This window comes from Lonchura striata, chromosome 17, assembly GCF_050655825.1.
Source record: "Lonchura striata isolate lonStrDom1 chromosome 17, ASM5065582v1, whole genome shotgun sequence".
Classification (NCBI taxonomy): domain Eukaryota; kingdom Metazoa; phylum Chordata; class Aves; order Passeriformes; family Estrildidae; genus Lonchura; species Lonchura striata.
In genome coordinates, this window is record NC_140719.1 from 13,650,893 (window position 1) to 13,665,591 (window position 14,699).

General features: G+C 59.6%; 2 protein-coding genes across 8 annotated transcripts in view; one reads left to right on the top strand and one right to left on the bottom strand.

The window, feature by feature from the left end:
* NR6A1 (nuclear receptor subfamily 6 group A member 1) overlaps positions 1 to 5,696 on the bottom strand; it is a 71,061-nt gene extending 65,365 nt beyond the window's left edge. For all 3 annotated transcript variants that reach the window (XM_085556377.1, XM_085556376.1, XM_085556379.1), the window contains exon 1: positions 5,596 to 5,696. In XM_085556377.1, coding sequence (XP_085412503.1) covers positions 5,596 to 5,662 — 67 coding nt within the window. In that variant the 5' untranslated portion in view covers positions 5,663 to 5,696. The remainder of the gene's footprint in view (positions 1 to 5,595) is intronic.
* A 211-nt stretch (positions 5,697 to 5,907) lies between these two features.
* OLFML2A (olfactomedin like 2A) lies at positions 5,908 to 13,760 on the top strand. Of its 5 annotated transcripts, none has more exons than XR_014949232.1 (9): positions 6,217 to 6,374; positions 10,004 to 10,267; positions 10,389 to 10,496; positions 10,606 to 10,791; positions 10,988 to 11,249; positions 11,361 to 11,588; positions 11,745 to 11,930; positions 12,162 to 13,148; positions 13,186 to 13,760. XR_014949232.1 is itself a non-coding variant. In XM_085556381.1 (8 exons), exons 2-8 carry the CDS (start codon positions 10,031 to 10,033, stop codon positions 12,761 to 12,763), a joined length of 1,809 nt encoding a protein of 602 aa, XP_085412507.1. In that variant the 5' UTR covers positions 5,908 to 6,053; positions 10,004 to 10,030; the 3' UTR covers positions 12,764 to 13,760. The 5 variants fall into 5 exon arrangements, 3 of the variants coding, with proteins under 3 accessions (XP_085412507.1, XP_021399482.3, XP_085412506.1); XR_014949233.1 differs by having other exon boundaries at positions 13,224 to 13,760; XM_085556381.1 differs by lacking the exon at positions 6,217 to 6,374 and adding an exon at positions 5,908 to 6,053 and having other exon boundaries at positions 12,162 to 13,760.
* The last annotated feature ends 939 nt before the right edge of the window (positions 13,761 to 14,699 follow it).

Consider the following 14,699-nt stretch of genomic DNA (forward strand, 5'->3'; position numbering starts at 1 on the left):
CAGCACGATCCACTGTCTGCTGGGCTGAAGGAAAATCTGTGACACTGCCATTTATTTTGCCATAATTATGGCATTTCTTATGTAGCAACTGTTGCAGAGGTTTTCATAGGAGAAAAAAAAGCTATAAATGGGTCTCTTGTTCCAATTTATAGCATCTTACCAGAATATTTTGTAGTATTTCTTATTTGAATTTCAAATTATTATTTGAACTCTTACTTAAATTCAAATAATCACTATCCTAGAATAAAATATCCTGTGGATGTTCACAACTACAGTTCACTTATTATTGAGCAATCTACAATACTTCTTTTAGCATAACCCAAAGATAGAAGAGGTCAAACACTCAGAAGTACATTTCTTCCCAAAAATTTCTTCCCCAGTACCAGTTTGCAATAGAAGCTGTTTCAAACTTATGTTGTTTCATGAAAAAAGAGCAAAATTTTAAAATTCTGATCTTCTAGATAAAAACATGTTGCTGCTGGACCTGCCACCAGAACATGGAGGTTTGGGAACAGGAAAGAAACCTTTCACCTACCAGCTACGGAAAAGAGGTAAATTTAAAAAATCAAACACAAATCAGCACTACTGAAAACAAAAGCCTGAGTGCAGGCTGGAGCTGGCGATGCAGCACAGCCCGTGGTGTGCACAGATTTCTTTTCACAAAAGCTGGGTGTAAGTTACCACTTGTGAGCAAGGACCAACACAGCCCTTCCTTCTGTCCACACGAAGGGACATTTCTGGCAGGGCCGGCGATCCCTGTTTCCCACATCGTGTGATTGATTGCACTCTCCCCCTTAGAAGAGTTGATTGGTTTCCTGGTGCCAGGAAAATGATTGATGAATATTTCAGGCCGTGGGCCTCTCTTCCTGCTGGGTGTCCTTTTCACATGTCTCCAATGGGCCTGGGGATTTTTTTTGAGACTAGGAAGTGTCATTTTTATGGATATCACCCTGTGATAGGGACAGTTCACTGAGCAGAGGCCGTATGTAGACCCAAGTGAAATACTAAAGGTCAGCTCGAGTGTTAAGGTGATGGACCCAACTGGCAGTGCCAGGTAAGCAGGAAAGCAGAACCGGGCAAAGAAAAGCTTCACACAGCAGCAGCAAACAGGAGGCACCGAGCAGCCACACCCTGAGCTTGGCACGGCAGCAAACTGGTACCCAACACTGGCACCTTTCCTCAGCTCCCTGCAGGTTTGGACACCATGAGTACAGTAAATTTGCAGGTAGGAATAGCCCCAGAAAGGGCATTTCCTCAGCACTGCTGATAAAACAGGCAGAGGATAGAGAGGCTCCTGGCAAAAGCACTCACAAGACATCTGAAACAACATACTTAAGAATAATTCCTTGTAAGTATTGCCAAACAACATAAAGCTACAGCTGTGGGGCTGAATGAAGAGATTTTTGGAGGACAAGCTGGTGTTTGGCAGAACTTTCAGAGACTCAGAGCTCCTTTACAAATTTTTACTACAACCTCGACAGCCATAATTTAATCCCTTGGATTCGGGAGCCGAGGGCTCCGCAGCAATTCCCACAGGTAAAGGCTGAGCAGCAGCTGGTCAGAATAAACCCTGCTCTGCCAGGAGCCCATCCCAGCTCAGGGGTGAGCAGCGCAGGGAGCCCCCCACGACGAGCCCCTTCAGGCACTGCACCCCACTTCTCCTGCAGGAGCAGCCACGGAGGCTTTATCCAACACGAGAACTGTCCAAGGGACATCACAATCCAGATTATGTTCTCATAAAAACCATTGAAGGTTTCCTCTCAAGTTTCACCTGGGATGTATTTCCAGACAAGGACATCACAGCAGTTTGCAGTCAGCCTGTGTGAGATGTTGGAGCTGTGATAGATTTTTACTGGTTTTGGTTGGTTTTGGGTTTTTTTTTTGGTTGTTTTTTTTTTTACAAAGGAAAAAAGGGGTTTAAAAAATTAATCTTTCATACTGACCAGACATTTCTCTAAATTTCACCACCTCTACAAGCCTGCAGCTGGGATGATTAGGCAATGGAAGGCAGACATGTAACTTGTGCTCTCTGAAGGACGCAGGGTCCACCCTGGGTAAATGAAACCTCCTTATCCAAGCGCTGGGGAGAACTCAGATACCCCAGGCATATACTGCTTTCAAGATAAGTTATTGGCAATCATTTACCAATAAAGAACTTCACTGAAGCCAGCCTCTCCATGGAGTATTTCCTCTTTCTAACAAAACCTGTACAGAATCATTTTTATCAACACATAAAATCTGGAAGTCTTCTAATTATGTAATTAGGACTGTAATAATTAAGACCAAAGCTAAAGCTCGAAGGGTCCCCTTGTCCCCCAACTTCCCTTTCTCAATTAACTCTGCACAGTGATAACCACTTTGGCTTAAAGGCTAAAAAAAGGACAGGATCAAAAGGCTGGTTTAATACAGCTGGAGGGAAAGAATGCATTTCAGCTCCCCAGCAGCCATCTGATGAAACCCTGGGCCAATTCCCTATGTAAATGACTTAATTAGAATTACCAGATTACACTGCTGAAGGCTTTATTTAAATAGGCAGTTTATCAACAGGATAAACTGTGCTCCCATTCTCACAGAATGCTGGTGTAAATGCATCCGTTCAAAGCTCTACCACGTAGGAGTTGAACAGTAATTCAATAAACCACTGGCACATTTTCCCTACCAAAAAAAAGAAATACCACAAAGGCCTTGCCAGAGGCAGGGCAGAAAGATAGCTATTGCTTCCCAAGAATTAATCTCCCAGATGGGAAAGTTCCCTCATTTTATATAATTCAATATCTTTATACTGTTTTATAGCAAAGCAGGGAAAAAATCCTGTTGTTGCAGTGTCACATCACACACTGCAGCTGCTCAACATACAGCACTAGTCCTGGGCTCAGCACAAAAAGGCATGCATAAACCCATTTTCCTGATTAATGATCTACAGAAGCCATCAATACCAAATTCCAACTTTATACCAAGAGGTATTTTTTCATCTTTACCATCAAATCAAACAAAGGAGTTAAGTTGTTCCTAAATTACAAATCTTTCATTTCCCATCACAGAACTGAGAAAATAAAGCATAGGATTCTGAACTATTATTATTTACAAAAGCAAGAAACATCCACATTCAACAAGCCAACACTGAGCTGAAATAACACTGTAGCTTCTTGTTTATTCAGAGACATTTGACTTCAGCAGCATTGCCATTCGACAACTCCATTTGTTTTTCTTCCTAAATCTTCAAAGAAATGTTTATAGCAAGTAAACTAAGACCCAACTATATCAATGAAATAGTCTTTGTTAAGCAAAGGCTTATCTCATCAGATGCAAAGCAACCAAGCATAAAGAACCACTAAAAATGTCAGTGTGCGCCAGTAAAGTTTGGGAATGCTGTGGAAAAGGGAAGGGATGCAGGCAAAGGGATTTTTCTTTGAAAACCTTACATTCTTTGTGCTCTGACAACTTTCCTCTTTTCTCTGGTATGAAGTTTATCCAGATCAGTAATCTGCCCATCTGAAACTCTGATCGTTTTACGGGAACACAAAATTCAAGTTTTCTGTTTAGTTTCCTGATAAATCCAAGACCACAGTACACAACAAAGTGTCCAAAGCTACCTTAATTCAAGCTAATCTGCTGTGTCCCTATTTTAACTAAGACATAAAATAATTAAAACTACGTAAAAGCCATCGTGTCTCACTCACAGAGGAAAAAGATGCCAACTGAAGCTATAGCAAGACTGATCTTAAATGGGACCCTGTTGAGAAATAATTGCTACTACTGCAAGAAAAATAAATGCCTTAATGAAACTGCTTTAAAAAAAAAAAGGCTTTATGAGTTGCTATTGATTTGCTCAATGACAAAATATGTTTCTAACATGGAAGAGGAAGTACTCAAATTGGCAAGGGAAAACCATCATCTTATATTCTAAGAACGTCAAGTGTCCCCTCAAATAATGAGGCTGCAATTGCCTGTAACCGCTGAAATAAAACTACACCTCTGCATTTCAAAGTTATCCTGAGGCTTCTCTCACTGAAGGCGCCAATAAACTTGCAGCAGTTTACTCCGGGTTAACACAGAAGCCACGTGCACAGCTTAAGTTCATTAATGATTTTATCATTAACATTTTAACACCAAGAATACAGTCTGACTTTTATGCCTCTGTCCTCATACAATTTTCACTGGTTCCGTTAAGATGCTGTTCCTCAATGTATCAAAAGTACTATGAATCTTTCTTAAGAAAACAAAACATTCAGAGTCATCATTTGGCATTATCATTTGCGGGTATTTTATAAAAGCATGAATTAACAACCCAATCTTTCCTGCTCCTCCCCCAGAGGCTTTAGAAAGACTGAAGGTCAGGCAATGTCTCAACACCGCAACAGTATTTCACATTTTTGAAGGCAAAGTAGTAAAAGGTTGTTACATCACCCATTCAAAAGACTAACCACAGCCACAGGTACATCTGTCACAAGAAACAGCTACGCAAGAAACTCTTAAAGCTAATCTGATTAATCAAAAGAGATTTCCTTCAAAATCCCGCATCTGTGGGAAAAACAGCAAATGCGGACAAAGCATTAATATCGCTGCACTCCCAGGGACACTAAAGCAACAGACACTTTACAAATTAAATCAGAAAGTTCAGAAACTATTAAGGCTATATTAAAGCATTAAGAGTGCTATTAGAGTGTTATTAAAGTATCTAAGAGTATTAAGTGTCTTTCATCCAATTGGACATCTAATCAAGTGAGAAGGAATAAAGAGCTTCCAGGGACAACTGAGCATTACAACATCAGGGCAGGTACAGAAATGCCCATATCTGCAGTTCCCACACTGCCTATCTTTTGGTACCGCCTGTATCTCGAAAACCGAGGATGCTGCCTGATAAAAAGCCTCTTTTGTCTGAGCAAACCCTTTGTAGAGAACCCGAGTACCTCAAGATGGTAAAATGCAATTGTAAACCATAAAAATTGGCAGGGACATTCAAGTGCAGATGCGGCATCTGCATACGGGAAGTGTAAAAGGGTCCCAAATGGTGCCCATAAACCCCGGGCAGGGACCGGCTCACAGGGGCTGAGCCACGACACCCGCGGGGCACCGGGAGCAGCCGCGGGGCACGGCCGGGACGGCGGTACCGGCACCGCGGGGCACGGCCGGGACGGCGGTACCGGCACCGCGGGGCACGGCCGGGACGCGGTACCGGCACCGCGGGGCACGGCCGGGACGCGGCGGTACCGGCACCGCGGGGCACGGCCGGGACGCGGTACCGGCACCGCGGGGCAGCCCCCGGAGCGCTCGGGCCGAGCCGGCAGCGGCCGCGCACACCGGGCGGGACCGCGGACCGCCGCGCGGGGAAAGGCGATTCCTGCCGGGCGAGCTGGGCTCGCGGGACACGCCGCCCGCCCGAGCGGACCCGCTGCGGGCGGCGACCCCCGCGCACCCCGAGCCCCGGGCGGCTCCCGGCGCCCGGCCGGGGCGGCGGGGCAGGGCGGGCAGCGGCCCCTTTGTTGCGCCCCGCGGCCGCGGAAAGTTGCGGGGCCGCGGCGGGCGGGCGGAGCCGCCGGTACCGCCGGCGCCGCGCCCCCGGCCCGCCCGCACCCCGCGCAGAGCTGCACTCACCGCTGCGGGGCGGCCCCTTGCTGGCGGCGCGGGGCTCCGGCAGCTCCGCGGGCGGCTCCAGCTCCATGGCGGCGCCGGGGCCGCGCCGCGCCGGGGCTCGGCGGTCTCAGCGGCCCCGGCGGCCGCGCTGCCCCATGGCCGCTCGGGCGCTGCTGACAGCCAGGGCCGCGCCGCGCTCGGCCGGGCCGGCCGCGCCCCGCCCCCCCGGGGCACCACGGGAGCCGTAGTCCGAGCGCCGCCCGCGGGGCGCCGGGCCCGGCCCCGACGGCCGCGCCCCCGGCCCGCCCCGGCTGCCCCGCGCCGGAGCGGCGGGGCGCCAGGGGGCACCCGGGGCCGGGAGCGGGCACGCGGGCACCGGGACCGCGGAGCTGCGAGAGGGGCGAAACCGGGCACGGGGCATTGCCCGGGGAAACCGCGCAGCCCCGGCGAGGGTCCGGGCGGGGACACCGCATCTCAGAGTACGGGATCGGCCCGCCCCGGCACGGGGCACCGGGAGCCCCGGGGCAGCGGGAGCCCCGGGGCGGGCACGGGCGGCTCCACCCGGGGGGAACGCGCCGCCCCCGCGCCGCGGCGCCGCCGCTGGGGCCGGTGCCGCCGCCGGGACGGGGCGGGGCGGGCCGGGCGGACGGGACGGGCGGCTCCTCCCCGCCGCCGGGACGGGACGGGCCGGGCGGAGCGGGCGCTCGGTGCGGGCGGTCACCGCCGCTCTCGCCATGCGGGCGCTGCTGCTCCCCGCGCTCCTGCTCCCGGCGCTGGCCGCCGTGCGCGGCGCCGCCACGGTAAGGACGGGCCGGATCGGCACCGGCACCGGCACCGACGGGTCTCGGGACCGGGATCGCGATCGCGGCCCCGAGCGATCACGGCGGCGGTCGGGAGCGGGCAGGGCAGCCCCGTCGCTGCCGTGTCCCCGGCGGTCGCCGCTCCCTGTGCCCGGGCGGAGCGGCGGGGGCGCGACACGGGCAGCGGGCGGGGGTCCCGGGAAGGGCCGCGGTTCGGGTGCCGGCGCTGCCATCGCGGCGGGGCTCGGAGCAGGGAATGACCCGGGCTGTGGGCGCGTTCGAGCGCTTGGAAGGTGCCCAAGCTGCGGTGATGGGCGCTGCAATGAGCGACTCCGTGCCAGAGAGAGCAGCCCAGACAAGCCTTCCCCGCGGGGATGAGGAGCAGGAGCGGGACCGGGCAGCGGGGGGAGCCAGCCTCCCCCCGCATCCAGGAGCCCCCGGTTCCAGCTGGAACACGTCTCCCACGGGGTCAGTGGCCGTAGCGGGGCCAGGGCAGGGACACCGGGACCCAGCCCAGAGGAATGGTGGAGGGAGCAGCTACTGCTAGGATCACCAAATGTTAAGACAGGATTTTCCAAGACATTTGGTGGAAAACGACGCTAACGCAGCTGTTGTCGGGCAGCACTTAGCTTGGAACAGATATCCAGAGCCTGGAATGCCCTGTTGCTTGGCTTCCCGGCGGGGTGCCAGGGCTGATGCTGGCAGGACTCAGCGATCCACGCGGTGCCGTCTCCCTCCCCGCAGGTGCTGCCTGCTGTGCTCAGAGGTGTTTCCTCCATGCTTGCCGTTGGATGAGATCCCATCGGTGGGCATGCGTGTGCCACACAAGCGCTTGGCATGGCTGTGTCCCTGTGACCAGCACGGGACGCCCAAGCAGTGCCAGCGCCAGCGCCCGGGGCCTGGCTGCCGTCAGCCACGGCCCAGCCCTGCCAGCACCGTTCTGCCTCAGCTGCAGGACGTGTTTGACACTTTGTGCCAAGCCTGGGAGGAGGAGGAAGAGGAGGGTGACATGGTTTCCCTCCCGTGACGGGGACATGCCTTCCAGCAGCTGTGCCAGAGGCGTGCGGTGCGGCAGCTTATCAACACAGCGTGTTTTCCTCCAAGACGAGCCTTCTGGCAGCAGCCAAGGGACAGCTTAAAAGCTGTCCAAGGGTCATTGTCAAAGGTCCCGCTTTCTCCAAATAATGTCACAAACTCTGTGCTCACATGGATGCTCTTGCAAGCAGTCCCGGAAACTGGGAAAATTACCCAGCTCATAAAACTTGCAGTGAGGAAACACTCAGCAAAGTGCAGCGACAGTCTCCCACACCAGCCATGGGTGTGCAGCCCCTGGGAAGCTGGGACCTGCTCAGGAGGAGAGGCAGCAGCCACCTGCCAGCACCCTGGGCTGGGGTCTGCAGCGAGTGGGGGATGCAGGGGAAGAATCACCAGAGCCCCTGCAGGGCTGCATCAGCCCCCGACGCAGGTTTCTCGGGCAGCTCACAGATTCCCACCCGGAGAAAGCAGAGCAGCACGGGCTGCGTTCTGCACTCACGTCCCCGGCCACCTGTGTGCTGTTGGGGAGAGGGTCTGTGCGTGCCCTGGTGTGGGCTGTCCCCTGCGGAGCCGGGCACAGCCAGGCACGGGCTGACAGAGGCACCCAGCCGAGGTACCACGGCGGGCGACCCACGGAGTCTCCTCGCGTGGGAGCCTGTTTTTTAATACTTCCTTGCTTATGGGCTTTTCTGTATAAATAGAACGTGCAGTTCCTGTTTAGGGAAGCTGGCAGACGGCACAGCGAGGTTTAGAGTTACGGCCCCACGCGAAGGTGGGCGGCGGCCCGGGCGCGGTGCAGAGACACCCGCAGCGCGTTTGCCCACGCGGGACGGCCGTGGCCGGGTCCCCGGGAAGGGGCTGGCCCATCTTGCCGTGGGAGACGCGATGTGCGCCGGACACCTCCGCGATGTGCATTGTCACGGCTGCTGCGGTGGGTTCGCTGCTCTGGGCACCCTCCTGCTCAGCCCAGCCTCAGCGGGCCCGCCGTGCCTCCCAGCGCAGCGCAGGGTCACCCACAGCCTCAGGAACGAGCTTCCAGCCCAGGCAGCTGCAGCCCTGCCCTGCAGGAGGTGCTGGGAGCTGGCGGGGTCGCAGCATGTGCCGGGGGTCGGGCTGTGCCGCAGCAGTGGCTGATGCTCTTCGCCAGGCTGGTTCCTGGCAGGAGCGGGGGACCCCAGCTTGGAACTGAAGCGGGGCTCAGCGGGGAGGATGTCCCGTGGGATTCCCGCAGGGATGTGTGCTGACGCTGCCCGCGGCAGGGCAGCGGCTCCGGGCGCTGCTGGAGCGCGCAGCGGGGCCGGCAGCTCCGGCCGGGCTGGGACTCCTCCTGCCTGTTTGCACAAGTGCCGGCCTGGCCTTGTGGGAGGTCAGGGGCCCCGGGGACGTGCGAGCCTGGCGAGGTGGTGTTTGGGGAGGGGGTCCCTGCCCCGCTCCCTGCTGCGAGCTTGATTAGATTCTGCTCAATTTACAGCCCTTTGGCTTCCTGGTGTTTCCCCGCAGCCAGCAGGACCTGCTTTCCCTTTGAACGAAAGAGGGGTTTTTGAAATGCAAAATGTGTGAAGTTCTGCAGCCCTTCAGAAAGGGGAGGAGGCCCCTGGCCCCTGTGGGCTGCGGGGAGCTGGGGGTCCGTGCCCAGCTCGGGGGGCGCCGCTGCCCCGGTGCCACAGCGGCGCCGGAGGGAGGGTCCGTGCGCGGCCGTGGGCGCTGCCTGGTGCAGGACACGGCCCCGGGGGCCTCTGCCCTTTCCCACGCCGCTCTGCGCTCCGCTGTGGTCCGCGGAGGACCGGGAGCCAGAGCTCAACTCGTTTCCCAGCTCTGCCACCGTTCTGTTTCCCAGGATGAGTCAGAGTCCCTGTGGGCAGAGCCCTCTCCCTCCGGGGTCACCGCGCCGCCTCTCGCTGCTCTCCCACCCTCCCGGGCGCAGGGAGCAGCGCATCCCCGCTCCTGGGACACCCAGAGCCTGGCCAGGCTCCTGCCAGCCCAGGGGTCCCCCGCAGGTGCACAGCTGGTGGCAGGGGGTGGGAGGGACTCAGCTCCCCTGTTCCTGAGCACAACGGGAGAAATGAGCTAAACCGGCCGAAAAGCACCCTGGGCTCTGTAGCGTGAATCAGGGCCATGTGTGGAAACAAGGGAGTCCTTGAGCCTGTGCCTCGGGCCATCGCAGCAGGCTGAGGGGCCGAGCTCACCCCGAGGTGAGCATGTCACCACGAACAACGAGCCCTGTGTGGGCTCGGAGCCGTGCCGTGGGGGCACAGAGGCGCTGCTGGGTCTTCTTGCCACCATCCCTGCTCACTGAGGTCTTGCTGGAGGCTGGGAAGCAGCCACAGAAATGAGACTGAAGTACCTGGGCCACAAAACACTGCAGGGATGAGCAGCTCCCTGGTCTTTGTCTCTGTCAACCTGGCTGCAGAATGGTGGGACAGGGTGCTTGGGACTAGACTGTGCCTCTCTCTGGGGCACAGCCACGAGCCCCAGGGCAGTGGGAGATCTCCAGGCAAGCAGCAGCGGGGGAGTTGGCTGTGATGTTCTGCTGGGGTTGGCGAGGCCCTGTGGGACACCCCGGTGGGGCACCGGGCTCATCACGTGTCCCACAGGCTCTGGGTGACGTGGACCAGGTCCGGATGACCTCCGAGGGCTCCGACTGCCGCTGCAAGTGCATCCTGCGGCCGCTCAGCAAGGACGCCTGCAGCCGCGTCAGGAACGGCAGCGCGCGCGTGGAGGATTTCTACACCGTGGAGACGGTGAGCTCGGGGGCTGACTGCAAGTGCTCCTGCACCGCGCCCCCCTCCTCACTCAACCCCTGTGAGAATGAGTGGAAGATGGAGAAGCTGAAGAAACAGGCCCCTGAGCTCTTCAAGGTAGCTGTGTGTGGTGGGACTGGGGGCCAGACCCCGTCCCCACGCTGTGCCGCCGTGCCCCTGCCCCGTGCCCCGTGCCCTAGCCCTTACCCCAGGCCCCATCCCTGCGTCCCCTCTGCAGCTGCAGGCCATGGTGGACCTGCTGGAGGGAACGCTGTACAGCATGGACCTGATGAAGGTGCACTCCTACATCAGCAAGGTGGCGGCGCAGATGAACACGCTGGAGGAGGTGAGTGAGCTCCAGCAGCCCCATCCCCGCAGTGCTCCCCGCTGCACAGCTCAGGGCTGTCTGTGAGCTCCCTGAACGGGACTCCAGCCTCTCCCTCCCTCTCCTGCAGACCATCAAGACCAACCTGAGCAGGGAGAATGACTTCATGAAGGAGAGCGTCCAGCACCTCACCGAGCAGATGAAACGCTACGAGAACTACTCTGACATCATGATCAGCATCAAGAAGGAGATCTCCAACCTGGGCTACCAGCTGCTGCAGAAGGATGCGGCTGCCGTCCCCGAGAGCAAGGCACAGGTACCCTAAGGCACAGGTACCCCGCAGCCAGCCCTGTGCAGGCACAGTGGGTGCTGCCAGGCAGGGCCAAGCTCCCCCAGGCTCGTGGAGGATCCTTGGGGTAACCCCTGGGCTGCTGCCCACTGCCTGGCACGGCAGTGGCAGGGAGGAGTAGGGCACGGGAGGGAAGGGGGTCCAACCAGGCTGTGCCCCCCAGGACACGACAGGAGGCCGAGAGAAGGAGGCGGGACGGTACCCCAGCACCCGCAAGGCTCTGGGGGACAGGGCAGGCCCCCGAGCGCCCAAGGAGAAGCCGCTGAAGCCCGAAAAGCCCAAAAAGGAGAACACCAAGGCCAGGGCGGGGTCCCAGCCCACGGCCAAGCCCAAGCCCCCGGCGCAGCAGCAGACTGTGGTCCGAGGCATCACCTACTACAAGGTCGGGCAGGCGGGAGCGGCGGAGGGTCTGGCCGGCGGCCGCGGTGAGTCTGGAGGCAGGATGGGGATGGGGGGCAGGGAGGGCACCTCTCACCGAGGCAGGGGGCCAGGGCTGCCCCGACAAACACAGTAACCCCCAGTTTCTCTCCCCATAGAGAGCTCTGTGAGAGGGGCAGCCGCGTCAGAGCAGCAGGAGGACAGGGGCCCCCCGCCCCCCTCAGCTGAGGGCACCCCAGCCCAAGCTGTTGCATGGGCAGAGAGCACCGTGCCCAGCACCACGGCTGTGCCCAGCAGTGCCCCGGCCCCCCGCAGCACCGCCCGCAGCCCCCCCAGCCCCGGGCAGGGCGCCGAGCGCACCGGGGACCCCGAAACACCGAACAGAGGTGGGTGAGAGGGGGTGGTTGGCACAGGGCACCCAGCCCTGTGCTCCCAGTGGCCCTGCCGAGCTAAGCCAGCAGGAATCTGCCACGGGGAAGGAGCAGCAGAGTCAGCTGCCTGGGGCAGGGATAAGCCTTCCTCTTCCTCCCTCTGGCACCCAGTGAAGGAGGCGGAGTGCGAGGGCACTATCGAGTCCGTGGAGCCCCCCACGGAGCACCACAGCTACGGGCGCAATGAGGGGGCCTGGATGAAGGACCCAGCAGCCAAGGATGACCGCATCTACGTCACCAACTACTACTATGGGAACAGCCTGGTGGAGTTCAGGAGCCTCGACAACTTCAAGCAGGGTGAGGGGCAAGCGGCCGAGTGGGCACAGGGGTCCTGGCTCCTCCTAGGAGGGTGTCCAGTGCTGTGTGACACCAGCTGTGCTGGGCCCTGGGGTGGTGGGCAGCTGAGGGGAGTGCCCAGAGGGCAGCAAGGGTGACACAAGTCCCCTGCTGCTGCTGCCATGCTCTGGCCATCGTGCGTGGGACCCCTGTGCTGTGGAGGGTCTCAACACCTCTCCCACCCACTCACAGGCCGCTGGAGCAACCTCTATAAGCTGCCCTACAACTGGATTGGCACCGGGCACGTGGTGTACAAAGGGGCCTTCTACTACAACCGTGCCTTCACCAAGAACATCATCAAGTATGACCTGAAGGAGCGGTACGTGGCAGGCTGGGCACAGCTCCATGACGTGGTGTACGAGGACACGACGCCCTGGAAGTGGAGGGGCCACTCGGACATCGACTTCGCCGTGGATGAGAGCGGGCTTTGGGTCATCTACCCCTCGGTGGACTATGACTACTCCCAGCAGGAGGTGATCGTCCTCAGCCGACTTGACCCTGTGGACCTCTCAGTGCGCAAGGAAACCACCTGGAAGACGGGGCTGAAGCGCAACACGTACGGGAACTGCTTCATCATCTGTGGCATCCTCTACGCTGTGGACACCTACAGCCAGAAGGAAGGGCAGATCTCCTATGCCTTCGACACGCACACAGACACGGAGGCAGAGCTCCGACTGCCCTTCCTCAACCACTACTCCTTCACCACGCAGGTCGACTACAACCCCAAGGAGAAGGTGCTCTATGCCTGGGACAATGGCCATCAGATGACGTATGGGCTCCGCTTCGTGGTCTGAGTGCCCGGGCGGGTCCCACTGCACTCCTGCGCCGTGCCTGGCTGGGGCACCCTGACGCAGCCTGGCCCTGGCACCCCAGCTCCAGCCAGGGCTGTGGCAAGAGCCCGGCTTCCACCCCAAAACCTTCCCCATCTGCTATGGCCATCGCCTGCGCCGTGCCCACTGCGCTGCAGGGCAGGGAGAGCACATGAGAGCAGCCCCCAGCAGACACCCCTGTGACAACGTGGCCCCCGGGGCCGTGGCAGCTCGGCCAGCATCGCCTTCCCTGGGACACAGAGAGGAGCCCAGCCCGCATCCCTCTGCCTCTGCAGCAGCGCACTGAGCGCTTCCCGCACTGCGCCCAGCCCGCCGGGGCCGCGTGTGCCACCGCTGCCGCCGTGCCAGCGCCGGGGCCGCGTGTGCCACCGCTGCCGCCGTGCCAGTGCCGGGACCGCGTGTGCCACCGCTGCCGCCGTGCCAGCGCCGGGACAGCCCCGTGCCCTGCCCGCGCCCAGCCCCGTGGGCCCCCTCACTGCCAGGCGCCAGGAACAGGTGCCAGTCGCTATTTTAGGAAGTGTGGTTAAGATGCCTTTGCTTTTGCTGACCATGAGTTTGTTATTTAAATGCATTCACTGGAGCCCTGCAAGTCCCCTTCGGCAGCAGGCGGGGAGGAGCGTGCCTGGAGTGCCCTGCTCGAACAGACACCCGCACACCTGCCCGCACGCCTGCCCACATGCCTGCCCTCAGCCCTGTCCTCACCTCTGCCCTCACCTCTGCTCTCACCTCTGCTCTCACCTCTGCTCTCAGCCCTGTCCTCACCTCTTCCCTCACCTCTGCTCTCACCTCTTCCCTCACCTCTGCTCTCAGCCCTGTCCTCAGCCCTGCCCGCACCCAGCACGGGGCAGGGCAGCCTTGGGCCTCTCACTCTCTGTGTGAGGCAGAGCGAGGGGCTGTGAGCGCTTGGCTTGGTTTTGGTCATTTTAGACATGAACAGTACTAAAACGTAACAGATGTGAGAGCGGGCTGCGTGTGTTGTCATTTGTGCTGGAGCTGGGCAGGGTGGGTGCTCTCCATCCCCGTCCCGCACTGTGCCTGTCCCTCGCCATCCTTGTCCACTGACCCCACTTCCACGGCCAGGAGTGCCAGGGGCTGCTGTCACGGCTGTTGCACCCCTTGCAGGCACATCTGCCCAGAGCGGGCACCCCGCGTCTCCCCGGCAGCACCAGCACGGTGCCACGGCAGTGCAGAGCCGGAGGGTCCGGGACAGACCCGGGACAGCAGCCGCTGCCGGGTGCTGGGGAGCGGCTTTGGCATTGTCCAGCCTGAGCTGCAGCCCGGGAGCGCCGGGAGCGCGGAGCAGCTGAGCGTGGGCCCGGCGAGCAGCTGCCCTGACCTGCTCCGAGCTTGGCGAGCGCGGAGCTGCCGGGGGGCCCGGGGGAGAGCAGCGTCCCCTCGGGCCCGGCACCCTCCCGTTCCCGTCCCCTCGGTCCCTCCGGCCTCGCACGCACCGGCTCCGCCGCGGGCGCCTCGTGCTGCGGAGCTGGCACCGAGCGTGTCCCTGGATGTGAAAGGCTTCCCGCTGCGAAGACCTGAAGCTGGTGCCAGGCGCGGGGCAGCCTGGCTCCCCCCTTCTCCTGGCCCCACGCTGCTCCCAGGTCCTCCTCTGGCTCACGGCACCCCTGCCCCTGACCCTGCTCCTGCCCCTTCCCCTTCCCCTGCCCCTGCTCCTGCCCCTGCCCCTTCCCCTGCCCCTGCTCCTGCCCCTGCCCCTGCCCCTGCCCCTGCCCCTGTTCCTGCTCCTGCTCCTGCTCCTGCTCCTGCCCCTGCTCCTTCCCCTGCCCCTGCCCCTGCCCCTGCCCCTGTTCCTGCTCCTGCCCCTGCTCCTGCCTTGCTCCTGCCCTGCTCCTGCCCCTGTTCCTGCTCCTGCCCCTGCCCCTGCCCCTGCCCCTGCCCCTGC